The sequence below is a fragment of the Polyodon spathula genome, chromosome 11, assembly GCF_017654505.1.
Source record: "Polyodon spathula isolate WHYD16114869_AA chromosome 11, ASM1765450v1, whole genome shotgun sequence".
Classification (NCBI taxonomy): domain Eukaryota; kingdom Metazoa; phylum Chordata; class Actinopteri; order Acipenseriformes; family Polyodontidae; genus Polyodon; species Polyodon spathula.
In genome coordinates, this window is record NC_054544.1 from 40013257 (window position 1) to 40039208 (window position 25952).

Sequence of the window (25952 nt, forward strand, 5' to 3'; positions counted from 1 at the left end):
TTTCATCAGTTTGGCTTATTTTATCTGAATCCTACCGCTGGCCTCCGCGACAATACATATACAATCTCACACAGATGAAACAGTTTCCGACAGACATGAACTTTTTTTTTTTTTGCCTTGGAATATATGTAGGCCGGATCTGGCCTGTGGGCCTTGTGTTTGACACCTCTGATATAGCATCACTAGAATTACAGTGGAAAGAGGTCCTTGAATTTATGTAGTTTAACAGGTTTAAATGGGTGGGAAAAAGAGCATTTGCCATTGTATTATTATTATTATTATTTATTTATTAGCAGACACCCTTACTGTAGCTGTGCAAATCTTTTAAAGTACGCTGCATTGCATAAGTGACATTTCACAATTCAGTTTCATATATATATATATATATATATATATATATATATATATATATATATATATATATATATATATATATATATATAATAAGCAGGTAGGCTGGGCTCGAACGCAGTACTTAGTGCTCTGAAGCCCCAGTTTTTAACCACTTTGAGACCTGTTTCATTACCTCATTTATGCAGCAGGGGTCACACTTGTACCCTCTTAACCTGCACCAGAGTTGGATTTAGTAAATGCAGCCATCACGCCTGCAGCTTACCATGTTAATTACGCATTCCCGTCGCCTCAACGTGGCTTTTAAAATTATTAATCCCAACCCTGAATAGAATAAAACACACACGGTTAATTGTTATATATTGCATTTATTGCAAACAAGAAGTAAAGCATTGCCCATCTTTTCACAATCCCAACCACCACTTTATAAAAGAGAAAAAAAAACAACTCCCCCTCATTTCACACCATAACTTAAAATTTCAACACTCTTATCTCTAACAGATACATTTTTAACTGAAGCAATAGCAGAGCTTATAGATATAGTAAGAATCATTCCATACAAATAGATCAAACACTCAAAGAGCAAAACCGTTGGACAATTTCAAAGAACAAAGTTAATCCAAGAAACAGAACAATTATAGAACAGATATTACAGTTCATGTATGCAACAGTAATTTTCAATGTAAAATTACAAATCAAATATCACATGGGCATAAGTTAATACTGTTTCTTTTGACCCGTGACAGACATTAAAATTATTTCTGTGAAGATACAGGTGGTTAAATACCATATCATTTAACAGATTTTTCATTAAAAAAAAGAAAAAATCTTAAGTATTTATTCAAGTGTCCGCATACTTTAACCTCAGCAATTTAGATACAAAATTACCACAGTTAAACCAATGTCTAAATGGAGATTAAACTGTTCAATTAAAACTGTCCAACATGCATTCAAAACGTGACATGAATAGATGAATGGGGTTCTTAATTAAAAGGAATCGCAACACTGTGAAGCAGAAGTTGCGCTTCTCAAGGATTCTTGCCAATGGTTTGTAGAATACGAGTTTAGTTAAGGCACAGGTTAGCCATACAAATCTAGAAAGGAAAAAAGTCGATTACTTTATTAGAATTAAAGAGTCCTAAAGAAATAAAGAGGAAAATCTAACCCATTTAGGTTAATGTTGATGAGACACAAACAATTTCAAGCCTTGCAATAGTTTGTAAATGCAAACAATATATAAAAACTGTGAGAAACACTGTTCCCGATAATTACAAACACCTTCAGTGTGAAATATGAAGGTCACTGCCTCCGATATATACACAATGGTAGGCAAAAACTACCTTAATTTTTTTACATTATGGAAGACACTGCTACCGATAATGTTTTTAGGATTAGAAATATAAATGCACCAAAACTGCTTGACCAGAAACTGCCAGCTCTTTTACAAACTCCCTTGTTTAGGGTTCAAGGTATAAAAGGTGGAACCAGCAACACAATTTATAATCAAGTGTAATCTTATTGTTTATTTAAAAAAAAAAAAAAATGAAATAATGACCTAAAACCAGGATTAAAAAATGCAATACTGCAATTATTTTTCTCAACTTTGTAAACTGTTCAAAGACTAGCAAAGTGTTTTCCAGTACAAATCAGTTGTGTCTTTTGAGCAGGTAAAGCATTTAAAAAATGAAGATATATGTAAGAGTTTACATTTAGTTCACAGACAAACCTAGACTCAATTAAATGTGGTTATTTGTAAATGTTTCATGCAATTGCAGTTTGTGGTCAGCACATTTTGGTAACAAGTGTGTTTCCATAGCAGATGCTGCTTTCATTAAACCGACAGTATAACTGTCATAATTATGGAAGGCACTGCTTCCGATAATTATCTTATATAAGAAAGTAATAGTTTTAAAAAATACTATTTATAGTGAACCCTGTCACTGATAAATAAAGAACACAAATAAATATCTCAGTGCCAGGCGGTGAAGAAATTTGTTTCCTGATTTTTTTTTTTTTTTTTTTTTTTTAACCAAATGACATTGGCTGACAGGAAATAAAAGCTCACATGCGGTATCAGTAAATTTGGTAACAAAAACTGCTTTTCACACATTAACTTGGTAGGTGTATTTTACACTTTTCTTACATTTCGATCCTTATTAACAGATAGCTGTCACCAGGCATGTTTTCGCTATTCACGAAACATGTAGATAAAGAGGCTGTCAAGAAATGCAAACCCACTGGCAAAAATAAACCCAACTGCTGAGTGCACTGCTCAGCTACGTGCATATCAATTTGAAACATTTAACGTTTAAAAAAACAAAACAAAACAAAAACAAAACAGTCAAACGTTTCAGTGGCCAATGAGACATTGATTGTTCATACAATATAAAATGCACCAGATTTTACAACACTGACCTGCATCTTCTACATCTTAAATGCAAATCTAATTGAACAATTCACATGCAAGTTTAAATTACGTATATTAGCTACTGATTCTTCCTCGATCTAGTTCTGGCTAAAAACTTTGCTAACTCTTCAGTGTACAGTTCAAACAATACAAACTATAAGGGAAAAAAAAACACACACTGTACTGAATGTTAACGATGTCTAAATTCCAGTGTTCTTTCAAAGGCATAGTTGGATTTAGCTCTTGTAAGTGTTTCTTTTTGACAGAAATACAAAAAAAAAAAAAAAAAAAAAAAACACTTCGGCATTTTCTCCAAAGGGAGAAGAAGTTTTAACTTTATCTTATTATCTTTTTTTTTTTTTTTTAATGTGGGTTCAATCTCGGGTTGCCTTTACAGAAAACACTGGATACCAATCCAAGCATTTAGAATTCGTTGTCTATGTCCCAGATATCTCCTGACAGAGCATTGGCAGCCCCCTGTATGGTCCAGGTGGCCAAGGCTAGCTGATTTCGCAAGTCGTCCATGTTGAGGTATGAGGGGTTACTATTCAGGAGGTTAAGGTTTTCAAGCAGTGACTTTAAAGTGTGGGGACCAGAGCCATAGAAAATGTGGCGGAAGGGGGTATCCTTTGGCGAGACATAGGGAGAGAGGAAATGGTACTCCACCTATTCAAAAGAAAAATAATAGTTAATTCAATTAAAATCGGCTCAGATGAAGATTGGCTAGAACAATTGCCAAAAACTGTTTTCAGAATATAACTTGCACCCTTTTGCAAATCCTAGTTTCTGCATGTTATATACAAGGTGCACAAAAGGGTTTTCACAATATATCAGTAATCCATACCGCCACTGTCCTTAGATACAGTAGCGGTCCCGGTTCCTCAAGAAAAAAAATATTAAACAAAAAATAAAACACAAGTTCAAATTCAAGGACTAAAGTTTAAGAGCTGAAGTTGAACTGGAGTGGCGGAACAATTAATCAAATGAGTTAACTGCACAACAGTCACACTAAAAAATATAAATACACAACAATGTCTGGGGCAGCATTGGTTACTGAAGAAACTAAGCACACACTGCTACTGAACTAAACGTACCAACACATTAACATTACCTAAATAACTAACATTTGTGTTATTTAAAAAAAAAAAAAAAAAAAAAAACAGAATTGGGGGGGATAAAAGTACCCTCATGATCCGCTCGTTTATGGCTCGACAAATTCCTGCATCGTTCAGGTCGCTGTTGAGAATGTCGTTTTTCAGTGTTTCTGTAGCTCGGTCAAAGTCACCACGAGCAGAGAACAGCCACTTTATAGTCAAGCCTGCTTTCTGGAAAAGCAAAGAGAGAACAGCCCCATGAGACAAAACTACCAAGTGCTTGAATTTACAAATGTAGAACCATTATGCTTTATGGATCCTTGCATGACATTTCAAGCAGTTGACAAAGTCTTTAAGGAACAATAACGCCAGATATGGATGGATTATTATTAAAGATTGAAATTGATCATGGAAGCTCATTAAAACTTTTGGTATACATTTAAAGGACATATAGAAAAGATATCTGCTAGTAGTGGATTTTTGCCGTCTTGTTTCTTGGGTACAAAACTAAAATAATTTAATAACATGTTTATGCTCTTATATGATCCAAATCTGTTTAGTTTATTCCATCCCAAGTTGTTATTCAGGCTATTAACTTAAAAGGTTAAAAGTAAACCTGAAACTATTTCAGATCTATACGCAGATTCAGTTGAAAATCAATTATATTTATTTACCACTAAGTAGTACACCACTTGTTTGAGTTTAAAGACAAAGCAGTATATCAGCTAGAGTTCCTGGGAGATCAGATTTATCAGATTTAATAATTAACCAAACCTCCTTACCACATTTCTGAGAGAGGAAAAAATACTAAGTAATGTGTTTGATAACTGTTAAAGAACACACTTTTTTCACGTTTTACTTTAGAGAAATCTAAATATCAAGTTTTTCAGCATTAAGTTGTGATGTCTAATCAATAACAATTTAAATATTTTTTTAAAAGTACATCAGCATTTTTGCTTGCATCATACATGGGGTTTCCACGTGGGTCAATTTACACGTGAACTGGCGATGCACGTGCACGTTTGAGAGAATTAGCTTTGTGGCTGAAAAAAACTGCCAAAGAGAGGGATAGGGTAAATCTCATTTACTCGTGTAAATGACGAAAAATACACACTCAGTTTCGCGTGGAAACCCACATTTCAAATGTAAATGTTAATGGGCGTATTTATTCTTAACTATAAATATTGCAAGGGAGCAGGTCAGTTGTTACTGTGGATTCCAAGATGGCAGAAAGTAGTGGCTGATGGCTGATTTTATGGTTAGCAGTGGTGTAGTTCACCTTAATGATAATGCAGGCGGCTTTTTTATATTATTGTTTTTTGCTGTGTCTGGACTGTCATGTTGTATATCTCTTGTGGGTTTACAGTTCTGTATAAAACCACTTACCATGAACTGCGTTAAGCCCTTGTTATAGTATTAAAGCAGCTGTCTGAGAATACCCTTGCTGTTTAAATGTCTAAAATTTAATTCCCGTCCTTTTTTGATCCCAGCTATGTCCAAAGACAATGCTTGTCTGCCCTCCATGTTAGTAAATATAGTTGGTGAACTGGATGTCATCAGCCAGCTTAAATCGACAAAAACAGCGCAACAACATCCAACAAGTTGTTGATGCCCTCTCAGAACTGACCAAATAAAATTGCAAATTGATGTATTGATTGTGTTTTATTTGGTTGCATCATTAATATTTAACACAACAGGAAATCCAACACAATTTAAAAGAAAGAAGAACATTTCTGACAGCACGAGACTCCTCAGATCGCTCCTGTCCAATTGAAACTGGCGGCTGAGGTAACCTACACAGTTGCCAAGTCCGCTTATAATAAGCAGAATTAGGCTTGTTTTTGAGAGTTGCTGGTTGGAACGTGCATAAACACCCATGGGTTCGCTTGGCATTGAATATCCCCCGGAGCAAAGTAAAAGTCCATTACTAAAATGGAGAGAATATGGCACAACTGCAATCTGTCTAGAACAGGCTGTCCTCAAAATCAGGGCAAGAAAGGCACTAGTCAGGGAGGCCACCAAGAGGCCTATGGCAACTCTAAAGGAGTTACAGTCTTCCACGGCTGAGCTGGGAGACACTGTGCATACGGCAACAATAGCCTGGGTGCTTCACAAAAGTGGCCTTTATGGGAGAGTGGCAAAAAGCAAGCCATTGTTGAAAAAAAAAATCACATCAAATCTCGGCTAGAGTTTGCCAGAAGGCATGTGGGAGACTCTGAGACCAAGTGGAAGAATATTCTGTTGAGACCAAAATAGAGCTTTTTGGCCTCAATGCTGAGCACTATGTTTGACACAAGCCTAACACCGTACATCATCCTGAGAACACCATCCCTACTGTGAAGCATGGTGGTGGCAGCATCATGCTATGGGGATGCTTCTCTGTATCAGGGCCTGGAAAGCTCATGAAGATAGAGGGCAACAAAGTACAGAGAAATCCTGGAGGAAAACCTGCTGAAGTCTGCAAGAGACCTGGGACTTGGGAGAAGATTCATCTTCCAGCAGGACAATGACCCCAAACATATAGCCAAAGCCACACTGGAGTGGCTTAAAAACAAAAAGGTCATTGTCCTGGAGTGGCCCAGTCAAAGCCCAGACCTCAATCCAATTGAGAATATGTGGAAAGAGTTGAAAATTGCTGTTCACCAAAGGTCCCCATCCAGCTTGATGGAGCCTGAGCAATTTTGCAAAGAAGAATGGGCAAAAATCGCAGTGTCCAGATGTGCAAAGCTGGTAGAGACTTATCCAAATAGACTCATGGCTGTAATTGTCATGTAATATTGACTCAAGGGGGTGAATACTTATACAATCAATTATTTTCTGTTTTTTATTTGTAATTCATTTAGAACAATTTGTAAATTTTATTTTTCACTTTGACATTATGGACTTTTTTGTGTTGTTCAGTGGCAAAAACTCCTAATTAAATCCATTTTAGTTCCATGTTGTAACACAATAAAATGTGGAAAAGTCCAAGGAGGGTGAATACTTCTGAGAGCCACTGTATATTACACACACACACACACACACACACACACACACACACACACACACACACACACAGACAGACAGAGTTGTGGAAAAAGTCTAAGACGATGCATTTTTCTACTCTCATGCATTATGAGCATCAACAATTTATTCAAACCTCCACTAGTGTTTTCTACTATTATAACAATCTTGACTTGAATAAAAAAAGGAAAAACACTGAGTGAAATAGCTTGTATCACTCGATTTTTAAGGTGTGGTATCCGAAGCATAATCAACAAGTACAGAGAACCATCATCTGTAATTGACAAACCCAGAACTGGAAGACCCAAAAACTGTCTAACAAGGATGAGCAATACTTGAAGATAATATCCTTATGGAACAGAAAGAAGATAAGCGTTGAATTGACAACAGAACTGGCAGAAGTCAAAAGTGTCGTCGTTCATCCATCAACAGTCCAAAGCACTTTTGACCATTGTTCCACAGTCCAATTTCTGTGTTTTTGTTCCCCTTGCTTAACAGAGGTATTCTTACTGCAACACATCCTTTAAGTCCTGATTTCAAGAGTGACCTTCGTACTGTTGATTTGATGGACCATGACACCTGTGCCTTCTGCCAGTTCTGTTGTATTCTTTCTATTTCTTATGGATATTATCTTCAACTATTGCTCATCCTTGTTAGACAGCTTTTTGTGACTACCAGTCCTGGGTTTGTCAATTACAGGATGTTTCTCTGTACTATACCGGTGTATCTACAGATAATACAACAAGGAGATGTCATTATTTATTTGTTGGTGTTACAGTTTGTTAGAAGCCTTGTCAGGTTTGGTACTGGTCAAAACGACCTACTTATTTATGTACCTACACTTCACAGAATTCATATAACAGCGCTATACATCCATGCCTGAAACTAGGGAAGACACTGTATACGACGTGACTAAAAATTTGCGAGGCAAGTTTTCTGATGTATATGTGCTAGATAAAGCCGTTAGCCTTGGGTTTGAAGTGCGTGTGCTTTGAAATCTATCACACAAAAAATTATTTCTAAAAAATGATATGCTGCACAAGTATTATAATGTTATTATAATGCTGCCATTGATGTTATGTTGTGTTGTGATAATGCTACAATTGTAAACACATTGTTTTTATTTTGTTATTTAAGTTCTATTGAAATACTGTATTTCTGTTTATCATAAATCACAATAAAAAGTGTGTATTTAAAAAAAAACATAGCAAAAATTGTTTTGAAAACTGTCCAAATTGCTTATTTGAGGGCTAAGAATGAAAAATCTGCAAATCAAAAAAATTAAAGAGCATTTTTAACATGGAAATTGCCAAAATAAATGGGCAGCTGGGTGGTTTATGACAATATAATTATACTAAAACATTACTGAATGTATTATAAAAAAATACATTCCATTGTTCTCCAGTACAATTAAAATAAAAAAATGAATGATCTTAGCTACTGAGCATTTCTTACCTTCAACTGTTTAGCAAATCGATTGATCTTAAATACAGACGAGTACAGTTCCCCGTTATATCTGTCAAAGTCCAGGGACAGCTGATGATCGTGGGTCAGCCTTAACACCATCTGCCCAGCCACATTCGCAGCAGCTCTGGCTATGTCGGCTACCTTGTTTCCTGTGCGTGTTATCAGATTGTTCAAATTGTCTTCTCTTGTTCCGAAGTATGGATAATCTCCATCATTCTGAAAATATTGAATATTCTTGTAAGTTTTTTGAAAACAACTTTGAAAAATAAATCAACTGGGAATTTTAAAATTTGGAGTCATTTCAAAATGTACCGTAAACTTGAATGAAACAGATGGGATTCCAGAAAATGCTTGGAAGGCATATGACGTATCATCCATGGTCATTGGGACAATTCTATGAAAACAATGTTTTTATCTGGTTTAAGATTACAATGAACGTTTTAAGAAAAGAATAAACTAAATACATACAATGCTCACCCATTATAACACGTCTCATTATAGTTGGGAATCAGTTATAACACGTTCGGGTCGTGGCTCCCATTTGCTCCATAATGCCATTACAGCAGCCCTTTTATACTCGTTATAAGATGGAACACAAACAGAACAGTATTGTAACTATGGCTCCCCACTATAGCGTTATAAAGGGTGAGCACTTTATCTTGTTAACTTGTTGGCTCATTTTTGCCATTTGTCACTCTTAAAAACTATTTCTCTTAAAAAGATGTCAAATCTGATGTATTTCAATTCAGGATATTAGTTATACACAAATAAAAATATCTGATTTATGAGACAGGTGCCTCCAAATGGCCCATACGCTCTAATACTGTCCTGAACTGTCATACAAAAGTTTCATCACAATTGAGCAAGCTCTTCTCTAAACTAATAAAAAAAAAAAAAAAAAAAAAAAAAAAAAATGCTGTGTTCCAAAAGTGTTTCTTAAGGCCAGACAAAGGTTGCCTCCGTACCTGCCAAGATAATGCTACTATAAATAACTTGCGCTAAAGAATAAACCAGAAGCACAATTAGCCAAGCGGTTCTCTGTATATATGCAAAACCCTACAGGCTGTAACAATTATATATACATATATACATATTATATATACTTTAAATATCTTACGTTTGCTTCTCCCAGTTCTCAGCACCAGCTTTTTGGTACAACGTCTTACTGCTGTCCAGCGGAGAGCTGACCTAAACAGACAGCAAACTTTCATTAACCCTTTAATGACCAGGACCGCGTTAACACAATCATACTGAAGTGGGCTTCTAGGACCGTGATCGTGTAAACACGATAAAAATAAAAAATAAAAAAAATACTTTGTTTTGATGACTTACAGGGCCACCGTACTTTGCAGTACAAGCTTGAAACAGATATCACTGCATGGGAGAGGGACTGATGTTCACTTCCTGATGTTTTTTTTTTTTTTTTGTGTAATGTCACCTAGGGGCATTTAGTGTCTAAGGGTGGAGGCAGTTTACTGCACCCAGGCAGAGACAAAAGCAGAAACAAAACATCACAGGAACTTGTTTAGAGCTAATAAAAAAAAGGGAAAACACTGTAAATCTGACGTATTTAACTTATTATATTAGAACATTTATTCCGTCTCATGTGTTTTAATATATATGTTTTTACAACATTTATAAACATCAAGAACTGAGTGGATATAAGCATATACTATTTCATGAGCTAAATGTATCAGGTACAGTTTTTTTTCTTACTTTATTTATAAATATTTATTTTGAGAAAATGAAAAAAGAGAGTAGTGTTCATTACTGTTTATAAATGTGTATTATGTCATTGAAATCACTCTAAATTGTAATTTGCCCAAACATCAATATTTTTTAACAAAACTTTCAGGAAGTACTGTAAGGTCCCTCGGGTCATAGAATAACACTTCTTATACATGCATCTCCAAACAGAACACATAATAAAAAATACTTAACTTAAAAAAACAAAAAAACAAAGCAAAAAAAAAAACTATGAAATATTGTGTTTAAAAAAGAGAAAAGTTTATATGGTTTCTGAAGTACTTTTAATGTTCCCCCAGAGTGTTCTGAAAAAAAGGACACGATTTCCAAGATGCTACTGTAAAAATTAGATTTTTAGTGAATCTTTATAGGAATAAAGTCCTATATAACTATGGCCAAAAAGGAAACGCCTGGTCCTGGGGGAGCATTCCACTAAAAAATGCTTGGTCCTGAAAGGGTTAAGATACAAAAAGCAAAAATAATGATAAAAGGATAATGAACAAAGGATAAAAGGCTACACAAATAGGATGCATAATAAAAAGTGTAAAAAATATGCGTGCAAGGATAACATTTGCATTCTGTGTGTAAAAGCCAAATGGGTTTTTAATTTTTTTGCCTGCTAGCAAAATAGTATTTTTTTATGTATATATTTTTAAATTAAGCTACTTTGTTTGTTCTTTAACACTCTGCCCATCTTTATTAAAAAAAAGTCTTTAACATATAACTTTTATTGTGGGTCTCATTTTGGGAAGGATTCCCAAGTCTTGCAAAAGAAGCATCCAATTTCCCTTGTCAGTGCCAATGAGGTCTCTATAGTCTATATCAGGGGTGCCTCTTAGCAGCTTGAATTAACTACATTAGAACCCGCTTGAAGTAAAAACCTGGACTGGAATGGATCTTGAGGGGAAAAGTTGAGTACCGCTGGTCTATCTAAATCCTGAGATATCCTAGCCCATGGAAGGACGTTTACAGTACAAATGTGGAAGGTACCTGCAGCCATTTTCTCGTGACCTACTTAAGAAAATTACAAAGCTACCTTTATAACAGTGTAGATTGTTAGACTGATCATGTGTAAGAAATAACGTATTTCAGAACTATAAAATTTGTATCACGTGTTTGGCCTTGAACAGATTTACCACCTTGTCAAACCATATGAAAAAAAGACAGCTCCGCCTATGTAGGATTTCTATGTATAAAAATAAATTAAAACAAAACATGAGCTTTTGACCCCCTAATTAAAATTCTACAGTGACAGCTAGAAGTAAGATCAGAGTCTAGATTAGGATGCACATGCAACCCAGGCTGCCAAATAGTGACTTCTACCTAGTGTTGCAGGTGCTGCTTCAGATCTGGGAAGCAGATTAGAGTCGGGGGTCTGCTTCTGTCTGTGATACAGATGCAGGACACTCCAAAGAGCCTCATGCTTTCCAGCACTGGTCCAACTTGCAATGGAAATGTTAAATGATTTTCTTTTGTTTTATGTTTTGATCCTAATTTCTGTTATGTAGAATGTAATAAGAGAAAAAACGGTGAGTAAACTATTTGTTTTCATAGTAATTTTTTTCATTAAATTTGACAGTTTTCACTTGCATGTTCGTTAGCTCCAACAGGTAAAAAAGACATAAGTAAAATACACATCTATACACACTAGACTTACTAATTTTTTGTTATAGTAATGTATGGTAACCATTGTTTTGCAGTTACTTCACTGGGATGAATAAAGGCCTTCAGATTTGGTTCTACTATGTTGCATATAGTTGGCTATGATTATGTTTTGCAAATGATAAAATATTCAAATACTTGTCTCAATTAAAAAAAAAAAAAAATTATTTTAAAAGAATTTATTTACCTCTTTTAGGGTGTTTCCAAGAAGTGTGTACAGCATAGGACTGGCAGATGCTTTAAAAGTTTGAGATCCTAAAAAAAGAATGAATACAATTTTTTTTTATAAATAAAATAAAAATAAAATACATAAATATAATTCCTTATATAAAATCAATAGGTTTTTAAATATATTTGATATTTCAGTTGCAAACCGTCAATCCTTAAATTATTTTAAAATGACCTCTTTCTATTTCATGTTCTAAACTTACCCAGCACTGCAGCATCAAGGTTTATGTAAGCAAGAGCTTTCAGGTGCAACATAGACAGGTAACCCTAAAAATATAACATGCATGAAGTTATTGTTATATATATATATAAAAGTTTATCTTCAAGCCATCTTCACATACTAGTTATGATCACAGCATCTTTACCCAGTATCGTGAGACCAGAAATGCACCTATAGAACTTACATATCTGAACAGTGCTTTTGAAAACAAAAACTGACATTTTTTCTCTCAAGGAATATGATAAATAAGAGTGTAACTGCACAGCTTGTAACTGGACTTGCAGGAAAGATCCATTATGAAGACATTTTAAAATCGGACTGCTTTTTTAAAAACACAAGACTGATAAATGATCTAGGCATGCTCACCTCCAACCATTCAGTTGCCCCAACACTTCCAAAATCACCAGCACTCCAGCTTGCAAAAATAATGCTTCTTTTGGGTTTGTATCCATCTGCAAAATTGTTCATGGTTACCTTCATTATAACAACAAAACACACAGCAAAGGCAAGATAACACTAAACCTGTGAGCTAGTTTCTACAGACCTTTTACGACCAAGTCTGAAAGTGCTTTAGCCATCTCCAACAGCAAAGAAGTTCCTACAGCTGATTTGGCAACACCTGGACCCCAAGAATCACGCTGAGCTCCAATTACAACATAGTGGTCTGGAAAGAAATGTATTTAAAAAAATGCTTTTATTAAGTGAGGGTTTTAACTCTGCCGATAGCAATATTGTGCACAAGTCTCCATTAAAAAAAATACATCTGAAAAAAACAGCCTAGTCATTTCCTTCACTTCAGATTCTGCCCAATAAACACATGCCCAGTAACATGCTATTGAGCCATATACTTACAGTGCTTCCTCTTTTTAATGGTGTTACTGGAAGCAATAGTAAAGAGACTCTCATAAGGATGAACAGAAATAACAATGCAATTGGTAATGGAATGGCATGATCAGGACAATTAGAGCCACATCTTATAACTGCTTTCACAACATAAAGGCAACCTAATAATGAGGAAGCACAGAGAAACAGCTGTGCAATTAGACTGAAGTTCTGAATGTGGTGTCAACATTTTTCTAGCTCATAATAAAAGGACACTAGGAAATATATGGCCATGGTCACATGCATGAATATTAACTTTGCAATAAAATGTTGCCAGTTGCCAACATCTAGTCAAAACAGGTATCCTGGAACACGCAAGTGGATGACCTTGGAAGACAACTTCCAATATGATTATAGCAAAAAGACAACATGACTATCCCAAATGGCAGTCAGGGCAGGAGTCTGCATGCTTTACAGACCATTTTTTGCACAGGAAATAAAACTTACAAACATTAATTTTTCACTGGCCACCCAAAACTGCACCATTGTCATAGTAGGTTACCCAAAATTGCTTTTAAGAAATACTAGTACATCTAGGCCTATACAAACTTTTAAACCAATTTTGTATAAATTAATGGTATACATGTAATGATGAAGCAGCACTGTCTTGTTACCAGGGAAGTTTTACACGTGGCCAGTAGCAGTAAACACTGGCCGAAGGCACTGGCCAGGTGTAATTATTTCAGAGATAACATGTTGCTACTTGAAACAACTGACAGCTTTATAAAAAGCTTTTTACCTGGATCAATAAGTCCCTTAATCACTCCAAATACATTGTGGATCATCTTCTCAGCAACGACATTGTTCACCTCCACTTTCACCTGGACATTTTCATCACCTCCTAAATTGTAGGTCGAAGATAATGTTCCTTTCCATTCCAAAGGGGCAGACTGTCCTCTCATTTTACTGTTGAGAAAGAAAATAAAAGAATAAAAGTAGCCATGAAGCAAAAGCAATAGCAGAAGATTGAGGGAGAAAGAACCAGGTTGATAACAGCACTGCTCTCTTCAATTATAAACAACCAGTGACAAAGGGATAGTGCAGTAGGCCAATACTCTTTTGTCCCTGGAGGCCTGGTTAAAAAATGAGCATGATTACAAGCAACATTAGCTTGCCCCCACCTCAGCAGATAATAGTCCACCACACATATGGTCGGAACCTGAGTGCTGAGTAGAACAATAAAGAAAATGTTCTATATTACTGAGTATAATGTCATGTGTGCACATGTGTTCAATCCCTGTACCTACTTCTGTAACAAGTGAAAGTAAAATAACAGGCAATATATAGTGTTTAGTATGGGTATACTGATACTTGTATTTTCAGATACTTTAAGAAGTATTTGTCGGCAGGTATTTAATAAATCAAAGACACAATTAAGTTCCGCACTGAGGGGTAGATGTACTAAGATGGGCCAGTCGCAGCACAAATATAATTGAATATTTGTTGAGACAATTCGCAAAGTATACATTTCGTCGTATGCACGAAGAGAAAATATGTTAATGAAGAGAGCCGCAATATACCAAGTTATATATTTGTTGCGTCATCTTAGCGAGATATCTAGCATTGCGAGAGTCATGCTTCATTTTTTCGAATAAATAATGAAAGGCAGTTTAATCACATCAGATTCAAATATGTGTATATCAAAAAGCTCTTCATAATCATTCAATAGTCCCTCGCTAAACTAGACGTTTGTCCAACATAAGGAGGTCGGGTTTAAAAAAAATACAATTGCACACATATCCATACATTATTTTATTTGATCATTACAGGTTATATAAAAAATAACGCTGTCAGATTGTTATTGACCAACACTCAATAATTGTGTAAACAAAGGACACTGAGAGGCCACATTGTTTTATGTTGCATTTAATTACTACCAACTTCAAATTTCTTAAAGGTAATAGTTTCAGTACACCTCGTGGAGTTTTGTAAAAAAAACGGTGTATAGTACCAGTTGAAACACTACAAGAGAAATGTGAAGAAATGCAGCATTACCTCAACAGCACACGAGCTGAATTTGTTGTGATGGTCTGAGCTGGGATGCTGGGAAGCCCTGAGGATTGTGCAGGAGGGAACTGAGTGTGGTTAAATGAAGGAAATCCTGGGGTATATGGGTCACCAGTGCCCAAATGAACCTGTAACAAAGAAATTTAAAAGATCTCCTTGATCGCTTGCTCACTATGACTCGCTACAACAAGTAGAACAGCTGAGAAGAAATAATACATTTAAAATAAAAGACAAGAAATCGGAAACAATGAGGTTCAGTCCAATAACAGAAGAGTTTAAGGAGATGCCATTTCATTGTCTTGCTCTTTTAAAAACAATGAAAAACACTTGCTAATATAAACCTCAAAGCCTTACTTGTGTTCAGTGGGAGAAACAAGACAACAACAGATACCTGAATAAGAGTTGGGCAAACATCTTTTAAATTTCATCTTAAATGGGTAACACTGAACAATGAATTTATTTTGAATGATTTACTCTCCTTTGTTACTTGCTTGTTGTAGCAAGACTGATAATGGTGGTGGTTTGTTTGTAAATGTTACTAACTTTTGTATAGTTTAGGAAACTTAGAATATATAAAATAAATAGGTCAGAAAATATTATTATCACACTATAATATGTCTCTCATTGGTCGGCACGTCTGTGATAATATATTTTAACCCATACATTGTTCTCTATAATGAACATGCACATGCACTCACATGACCAAACACATCTGTGTCCTCAGGCATGTTGTCATAGTCAGCAGGGTCTAGGTAGATCAAAACTGCAGCTGCTTTCACTTTCTGGGCATTAGCAACCTAAGATAGGAATAAATAGAACAGTCATTGGTCAGTTCAAGTCATAATACCAACTACAAATCATTCTTTTTTTTTGTTTGTTAAAAATGCTTTCACCAAGAGCATGATGTTAGGAGAAATGCATCTTTACTTTTAGGTCAAAGGGTGTTGCCACTATCACTGAAATGTGCAGAGGTTAATTTTATTTTTTTACTCAACATAACCTGTCAAACAACTTAACTGATAAATCATAAAACACAGTCATCTACAAAATCATTTTGGTAGGTAACACAATTTCATAAAAACTGGCACGATGTGTACACACACCAAATGTTACATTACATTAGTAAATTATTTATTTTACAAAATGCAACGGAAAGGGTAAGTGAACTCACCTTAGTGGCAAAGCATATTTTTCCACCTCGAACAATGACAACACTGCCATTCACACCAATATTCATAGATGTTAATTTTTTAAAATCTTCTTCCCTTCCATAATTAGCATAAACCAATTTACCCTGCAAAAGGTATGCACAAATATTAATTGTCATCACAGCAAAGCATTTATTCAGGGTAAAATAAAGACAGTGGTCGAACAACTTGGATCAGTCAAGTTACAAACAAACATGGAACAAAGTGGAAATCTGAAATACAATAAATTCCTTATTCATGTTACATAACACTATGTAACACAATTTTTGTTCCTGGGTAGTAAGTGTTATTTCCTAATTGCTTATGCCTCAAAAGTATAGAAAATGGCTATTATTCCCCACAAACTTTGCTTTTGTGACCAGGACAGTGTATTTACAGTATAATTGTAAATCTCAAAAAACTACTCACTTCTAAATCTTTTGTAGTCATCTTTGTATTACTTTAGTATGAATACATGTTAATTTGGATTCATATGTTGTTTTTTTCTGACTTTATGTGAACAAAAAGACACACATTTGCCCATTTTCCCATTGGAAATAGCGATATTTTGAAATATCACTGTCCTGGTCACAAAAACAAAGTTTGTGGGGAATAATAGCCATTTTCTATACTTTTGAGGCATAAGCAATTAGGAAATAACACTTACTACCCAGGAACAAAAACATGTTTTTTTTTTTGTTACACAGTGTAATCATTTGCCTGGAACTCACTTGGGTGTTGGGGCCAACTGGAAGAGGCAAAAGAATATGTTGGTTCAAGGGGTTATGATAAGGGTAGAAATGGGGGAGGCGGGGCGGTGGGAATGCATCAAACAAAAGAGGAGGGGTACTATTTAATGTGTGTAGGGACAAAACATCATAGCATATCTTTTTTTTTCTGAGGCAGTGGGAATAAATCTGATGAAAGTAGCCAAAATTCATAAGGCCTGGGTGTGAATTTGTCACACAATACTTTTGTTCACAATTTAACTGAGTCAAGCAATAAGCTAATACACTTTGCCATGTTGGATTTTAAAAACATTTCTTCAGAAAACAAATGCATGTATATATAAGCTTATCTTTGCGAGTTGTGAATTTACAGGCATTCTCAAAACAATTTCAAGATGAAAAAAACATATATATATATATATATATTTTAACTTATATATTTTAAATACTCAAAAACATTGTATAGTTCTTGTCAAGACAAGCACTTAATATAACTGTGTGTTTACCGTAGCTTGGCCTGAAGCACTGTAAGCCAGGTAACCCTTCGGAACTTCAATTGTTTCGGAACCCAAAATTGTTACTCTGTTTGGAGTGCTAAAAAAAAAAAAAAAAAAAAATTAAAATAATAATAGTTATGTCACTGTAGGGTTTTATCATGTCAAAACAAACAAAATTAACATAGTGAACATGCAAAGGTACATATTACATATGCATATCAGTAAAAGGTACAGCTCATTTGACAATTTGCTTTTTTGAAAGTTTTCTTAAAATATACCTCATCTCAACCCTGATTTTTTTTTAAATGTACAGTAATATTAGCTTCATCACTGGAATTATACCTTGTGTATGCAAAGTAACTGAAAACATCATTCACACTGACCTGCCAAGGGACTGAAGCTTCACATAGTGTTCATCATTCCAGAAACTATGCAGCCCAAAGCGTTTGAATTCGTTATATACAGTCAAAGCAAGATTTTGATCACCTTCAGAACCAGCCTCACGGTTTACAGAACAGGCCCTTGAAAAGAGATAAAAATTAATCAGAATAGAATGCTAACAAAATGCATTGCTTTCTCTTTAAACAAAACACATGCCCAATAACATGCTATTGAGCCATATACTTACAGTGCTTCCTCTTTTTAATGGTGTTACTGGAAGCAATAGTAAAGAGACTCTCATAAGGATGAACAGAAATAACAATGCAATTGGTAATGGAATGGCATGATCAGGACAATTAGAGCCACATCTTATAACTGCTTTCACAACATAAAGGCCACCTAATAATGAGGAAGCACAGAGAAACAGCTGTGCAATTAGACTGAAGTTCTGAATGTGGTGTCAACATTTTTCTAGCTCATAATAAAAGGACACTAGGAAATATATGGCCATGGTCACATGCATGAATATTAACTTTGCAATAAAATGTTGCCAGTTGCCAATATCTAGTCAAAACAGGTATCCTGGAACACGCAAGTGGATGACCTTGGAAGACAACTTCCAATATGATTATAGCAAAAAGACAACATGACTATCCCAAATGGCAGTCAGGGCAGGAGTCTGCATGCTTTACACAAAAAAAATTAATCAGAATAGAATGCTAACAAAATGCATTCCTTTCTCTTTAAACAGAACTATTTAATATGAATTAGCAGAATGTTACAGTACTTCTTAAGTCTTAAATGCAAAGAAAGTTGTAAAGAGAAGCAGAATATTGGGCAGTGCAAACACATTCTGGATTAAGTTGTAAATGAATTGCCATTTGTCAGTTCTAAATCTACAAGTATATTATTAATAAAATAGTAGTCTATAAAATAAAATCTAAACTGTATACAGGTATACGTAAAGGTTAAGCGACTTAAAGATACCAGTGAAATTACAGTGGCTCACCTGATGCGGCATTCAAAATCTGATTCTAAAAACTTCGCTTTGAGCAGTTCTTTCAGCTGTTTCCATTCAAGGCCAGGCTGAGCGGCTTCCAGAGTTGTATCACTACCATCCTCACTTAGCAGTTCCTCAGCGGTGCCACAAGGAACGCTGTCCGCATTGGAACAGCTCTGATCTTTTGTTGGCATTCGCCCGCGATATGATAAATAACCAATAAGAAAGCCTGGCATGAAAAAGGGAAAAAAAAAAGTGTTATTAAGATGTTGTGGCCATCATTTTTTAAATGTATTTTTAAAGAATTCCATTTCTGGGTTTTTCAGTGCATCTGTGGTGTCTTAATCTTGAAGAATTTTGTGGTGATTTTCAACTGTAGGATCATTGCATTGTAGATGTCCACCCAGTATGCATAGGGGTACCATTTTATTGAAAATTACAAATGTAATATACACTGTTTTTCCACCATAGTTTTAGTAATCCTAGTACACTCTTTATTTTTACAGTGTTGTGTACCGACACATACTGTTCAGAGGAATGAACACTGTTAAGTATGGTGAAATTGCAGTTCCTGTATAAAATAAATGTTGATCTCAACTCATATTTTACAACTACTTATCAATTGCCGAACCTACAAGTTACCTATTAAGAAGATGAGCAGAGTACAAACAATCAGAAAGAAGATGTTTTTGGGGCTGCGCTTTGGCTTCATAATGCGAGACTCCCTGTGACCTCCCATGGAGTTTCCAACCTCATCGTCCATCTCAGAATTTGACAGTTTCATCTCCACTTGGCTATTGTCACCTTCCATATTCTGGGCCAGGCTGAAGCGGGTATACGTGCTTGGCTCCCCACGAAACTATACATGAGAAAAGGCAAAAGAACACCATGTTGTGAGTCAATAAAAAAAGGGCATCAAGACTTTTCCATATAAGCTAGCACAGACTTTTCTTTCAGATTTGTTCTGTCTAAAAACATTACAGAGCTCATTTGTTTTCAGATTTCCTGCCACATTATCCATCCAAATTATACTGTTACCTAAATGTTTCAGGGTTTGTAGAAATTGGAGGTGACACAGGTCCCAAACACAGGACTCATTCACTTGCGCATCAGGAAATATTAAACAGTAGGTTCATACATTTATAACTAATTACATAAGCACATTTAAAATGTTTTAAAACAAAGTGAGTTCTACCTGGTAACTTTAACCTATAATAAATTATCTGAGAGCATTTAAGCCTTACCAAGATAAATATGCGTTATATATAAATAAAATTAAAAAAAATGTGCTGCCATTCGTAATGCAAAAATGTAAACTAATTTAGATATTGTATTTTACAGATCAAAATCTCTATAAAATTGTACAATTAAAATGGTTCAATAAAACAAGCTGTAATTTTGATATTGTGGCAACCCTACATAAAAGTTTTAAGAAGATCTATTAACGGAAAATGTAATACAAACAAGTAATAGCAAAACACAGGTGATACACAATATTTCTAGATATCTGCAATATCGATAATATGATAACACAAATATTATTCAATATTCTTCTCTAAGGTTCATCTACATGACACAAGGTGCATTTACTGTACATAAAAAAAAAAAAAAAAAAAAAAAAAAAACACAAATTAAAAGAACTTACCAAATTGGATAGGGTTGATCGTGCTGTATCCATTATAAACTTACAGGATCTGAAAAAAAAGAAAGCTATAGCTTAATTAAAAAAAAATAAATAAAATAAGCAGCAGTAATATTATGGCTGTGTTTAAAGTGGGACAGTTTAGAGGGTTTGGACCGAACTCAGTATGTTTCGGTACCTTTGTTGTGAAATGTGAACAACAAAGTCTGCTTGGGAAACTAAGTAACAGGTGGTCTCGATCTATTTGGCAAGCGCACCTAGTTTGGTTTGCTTGCTAAATCACAATGTGAGCAACTGCTGGACTCGGTCCTTTTGCATACAAGAAACAAAAGTATACAAAGTAACCTGACTTGGAAGTAAACATTGTGCCTGTAGTTCAGCTCAATAGTGAGCTTCTATTTAAAATAATCCACTACCTAAAATAAAAAATAGCTTTGAGGGTAAATAGATCAACCTGTATGAACGACAACTTCAACCACAGCTTCTATTAGAGCAAAGCTGCAAACTGGGTAGCATTAAATCCGTTGGTCAGATTGGTAGAGTCAGCTAGAAATGCAGTTCATAATGTTCTGCACCTCTTATAACCTTATCAAAATTCCTAGGTAATGTGAAAAACAATGCTAAACAGGTATGTCAATTAAAATAAAAGTAAAGGCATTTATGAATAGCTAGATGGCATGCCCAAACAAGCCTTATCCTTCTGCCAAGTATTAAAAACAGGAAACTCATACTGTACTTGCTGCAATTATACCATTAGAACTACTGTAAGATTTAGCTCTGCATTGAAGAGGAAGCATGATTTTAGCAAAAGAGAAATGATAAAAAAGAACAATTAGAACTGCTGCATTTCTCACCAGGAAAATCATACTACTGGTAAATGTCAGCAGAGAACAAATGTATGGCAGTTTAACAGAAAGTCATTTACCATAATAATTTAAAACAAAAAAGAAATAACCTGACATCTCACTCAAAGTTGCTCTAAATATATAAAAAGATGGTAAACTGAATTACATGTATTTATATTAAACTTAATTTCTACAACGATGAATACTGAACATGCGTAAAATAAATGTAGACTGTACATGTAAAAAATAGGCTTATGTTCCTTTAAGGAGAATAAAGGCTGAGGCAGCAAATTTGTGACCACATGGCACAGCACTGTGCATCCTGATACTGCACTAATAACCTACCGTAAAAGAAAGAAAAACTGGACTCAAAGAGCCAAGTTATATTTAGATAATAATGTCTGTTCAATAAAACGAATGGCAGACCTGATATCTGCGTTGAAACTCGACAGACCACATGTCTGTTTTAGATTGAAGAAATGCATACAGTAGCACTGCATCATACACTCTTTCTTACCAGGAAGTCCCACTATCAATGGTGCAACATCCTCTGTAGATCAGACCACACCTGCATTACATGAATATGATACACCCATTCCATCTTGACACTTAAAAGTATTTAGCCAGTATAGTGTGACAGTGTACATTTCAAAGTTTACAACAAAATGAAACACTAGCAACTCTGCACAACACACAAAAGTGCCCCCCCACCCCACGGATTGTACTCATGCAAATAAAGCATCACTATGCAGTCAAAGGCCCATTCCACGTTACGTTTGTGTTACAGTTTGGAGCACACTCTCCTGCATTGTAATGTAGGCTGAAAACTTGTTGTAACACTTATTTTTAAAGTTATACGTGTATAGCCAAGATATTCCTAAAGGAACATTTTCTTGATTACAATTTTAAAAACCCATGAGGAGTGATTTTCAGTCCTTAATGTAGCTGTAACACAGGTAACATGGAATAGACCCAAGGAAGAGTCTCAATTTCTTCATTGTTGTTTTTACTAAGAAAGATTATCCTATTTTTTTTTTTTTTTTTACACTGAATTAATTTTTTCCTCATATGTTTGTAATCTGTAATATTGCTTCTGTTGTATCTGTTTCAGCTACCCCAAGAATCCTGTGCAATTTAATTGAACTTTCTGCTCCCTCCTATCTCCAGACTATCACTTCTCCCTACACCACCTCTCACCCCCTCCGCTCCTCCACCACCGACATATTAGCTGTACCCAACTTCACTCTCCCACATCCAGAGCCATCCTTGCCCCTCAGTGGTGGAACGACCTACCCACGGACATCAGGACTACTCAAGACACACTTGTTCAAACAGCATCTGTAAACCTCACAACTCTCAACTATACTGCACTATATGGTACCCAGTTGTATCAGTACTTGCACTGAACTGTTCCATACCTTGCTGTATTCTTCTACTGCTCTCAACTATAACTACTTCCTGTATCTTGTATTTGATTTTACTCATATAGGGATCCATATTCACTTTTTATTTTTTGCAATTGCTCTTATTTGAAATCATTCTCATCCATTTATCATACTCTGCTCTTATCTGTAATATGATATTCTGTAATGTGATATTTAATGTGATACTTTGTACTGTGATATTTTGTAACAATTGTAAGTCACCCTGGATAAGGGTGACTGCGAAGAATAATAACAAGAAGAAGAAGAAGAAGAAGAAGAAGAAGAAGAAGAAGAAGAAGAAGAAGAAGAAGAAGAAGAAGAAGAAGAAGAAGAAATCATAAATACATTTGCTGCAGCCCCATGTAAGGTTACATATACACATTTAGTTCAACAGATACAATTTTTGTTTCACAAAACATGATTATTATTATTTTTTTTTTGTTCCTCTTACAGGCTTCCCCTCCGACTAGACTCCTAGTTGTAGCCCTGCTGAATTTCACCAGGCACTCTGTGTTGTTTATAATTTGAGAAAGTCTCTTTATTGTAAAAATATACAATTGCATGAGAAAATTTAGGCTGTTAACCATATCTTGTCTGAAGGTTTACAAAACAGCCCTAGCAAATATACAGTTTGAAGGTCATTGTGCTATAGGGGATAAAAATAATACCTGTAATGTCCATACAGGGTTTGAACAATTATAGAGCTGCATAATACAAAAGAAATTTCCGGAATCTTTTTATCATATGAATGGACTTTTCTTAGCCCAGCGATTTCAGTCAAGCGGCCCAGTTCACTTTGGAAAGGTAATTTATGTTAGTGTTAAAGACACAATAACAGATACAGATGCACACACTGGCCTGGTGAATCTGGCAGTGTGCCTGATTGGGGGTTGAGGGCAGGGGCAAAGAGGTTGCCCACAGAAGGGTTTATTAATTATTACCTGTAAAATTATACTAACTACAAAAAGTATTCAATTACAGGTCCCTCGAGGAGCCAGGTATTTTGGAAGGAAAACTGCAACCACAAATGTAAATAAATCAATTTTATATACACAGTACCCAGTGCATTTTTACATCATGGTCAATTTGCCACCAGCATCACATGTATTTCCTTCCTTACCTATTCAGAAAACATAGCAAGTCAGAAAACACCTAACCAATGACAACCATGCCAATGCCATTCACGAATTTAATAAACATGTCATATTTGTTTAATCATTTAAAAAAAAAAAAAAGCCTCTTAGCTTTAAAATTAAGTTTTATGCTTCACTACAGGCAGGGTTAGTTTTAATCCCCACCACAAGGCTCTAGATCTTTCATCACGTGAGAGTCATATTGAACATTTCTAAAACTAATTCAGGCATTTTAGCTGCATTTTGATTGGCCTTTGGGTTTAAGTACATTGGACACAATGAAACTACTAGGATGTTTAGACTAACAAAACGATTTTAATTAAAAAAAAAAAAAAAAAGCTTAAATAACAGTGCTACATAAAGCATAACGTTTACAACACCATTAAAGATTATTTTCTTTCTAATTGTTTGATGTTTCATATTTTTAAAAGCAAATCAATAATAAACAAAAAGTACATTATGTCTCTTAAATGCAACGAAGACTTTTGTAAAATTATTAATAACGTCAATATTATAAACAGCTGCTGGCCTGAAGCACCTCATCACTGAACGCGACCATAACAGATAAGGATGTTAAAGTAAGGTCAAAAGAACACGTGTTACACAAGTAATAATATACTATCGTATTATCTGTGCTTTATAAATTACTTCCAATCTGTTCTTACCAAGACATAAACGCTACACTGTACATGTTTAAGAACAGAATACACAACTTGATGATCAGATTCTTCAGTATAAAACTGCAGACTGTATTTCACTGTCAAGGTCAATGACAGCGCTTCCAAACCGAATGTTGTGCTTCAAGTCAAGACAAATCTAACAGCAGTCATGTGCCGAAGTAACTGCATTTTTGTTTCAGCTTTAATGAACACAAGTAGATTATTAAGATACACCTAATTTAATTACAATAACGAAATTATTTTATAGGATCATGCTACGTTGTTAGCTAAGTCTCTTTAGTTGTAATGTAATTTCCACGCTCCATATTCCTTACTTCGGATCCGCATCCACTGCAGTGGCTGTAGCTACCTTTGTTGTATGGTGCACCGGAATTGTTACAACGTACAGAATAAAAATAAAGACACATCACATTGAATGTACTAAACACACACATTGAATGTACTAAACACACAACAAATACATCTACGCTACCTGTCAACACATGTGCTTACAATTTGTAAAGCATGTGCCGGCATATTATTAATAAGACACACGTGCTGCAACCAGCATGATGATGTAGTATTGACTATATATGAGTATATATATATATAATATATATATATATTATATATTATATTATATATTATATATAGATATTATTTATACCAAAAAATAAAAAATTTTGTCTGGTAATAAATAAATATAAATGTTCACAAGTGACGGTTTTCAGGTTTTTTTTTTCGTACCCCAAACTCCAATATAGATTAATCTGAATACATCTGTATTTATTACCTAACGGTTTTCTCTTCTTATTTGGCTTTCAACCCCTCCCAACGCGAGCTCAATCCTGCAGCTTCCACCAGCAAGCCTAGCCTCTGATCTCCAGCGCCGTCCTTTAACTGAAAAGGAGAATGCGAGAATCGTGACGTCACGTCCTGCTCCCACGTACGTATGTTTGGCAATGTAAAGAGTTCAAGCACTTCTCAGATCAGTTGAAATCTCCTGTCAACACTCAGAAATTAAACAGTGCGAAAGTCTGGGTGCAGTAATTACAAATTGTAACAGCGTTGACTCAACACACTGGGACATAAATCAATAATGATTGTCTGCGTGTGTGTTCTCAAAGCTACCCCTCGCTAGATCTACCCCCCACATACTTGCAAGTTGGATCATGTTAACGATACATGTACATGCAAGGACAGTTAAATACAAAATATAATAGTGCCAAAATCTGCAAGCCGTCTGAATCTGTATAATTCATCAGATTCTATTTATTTATTCATTTATTGATTGCAGTCCGATGTGGCCAAATTTTGCAGGTAAGGTTGATTCTTCAACTACAGGTTGTTTGATGTCCCAAACCAACATTTGTTTTTAAGTGTGTTCGT

At 35.1% G+C, this 25952-nt stretch overlaps 1 protein-coding gene across 1 annotated transcript; it reads right to left on the bottom strand.

Annotated features, from left to right (window-relative positions):
- Positions 1–699: 699 nt before the first annotated feature.
- LOC121323039 (transferrin receptor protein 1-like) lies at positions 700–25462 on the bottom strand. Its single transcript, XM_041263758.1, has 19 exons — positions 25357–25462; positions 20506–20554; positions 19503–19719; positions 18870–19089; positions 17863–18000; positions 17489–17576; positions 16239–16361; positions 15766–15864; positions 15056–15195; positions 13800–13966; positions 12723–12842; positions 12545–12630; positions 12162–12225; positions 11918–11985; positions 9440–9510; positions 8635–8716; positions 8311–8538; positions 3943–4083; positions 700–3424 (listed from the first exon to the last, which is right to left on the bottom strand). The coding sequence occupies exons 2-19, from the start codon at positions 20536–20538 to the stop codon at positions 3182–3184; spliced, it is 2328 nt and encodes a 775-aa protein (XP_041119692.1). The 5' UTR covers positions 20539–20554; positions 25357–25462; the 3' UTR covers positions 700–3181.
- Between the last annotated feature and the right edge of the window lie 490 nt (positions 25463–25952).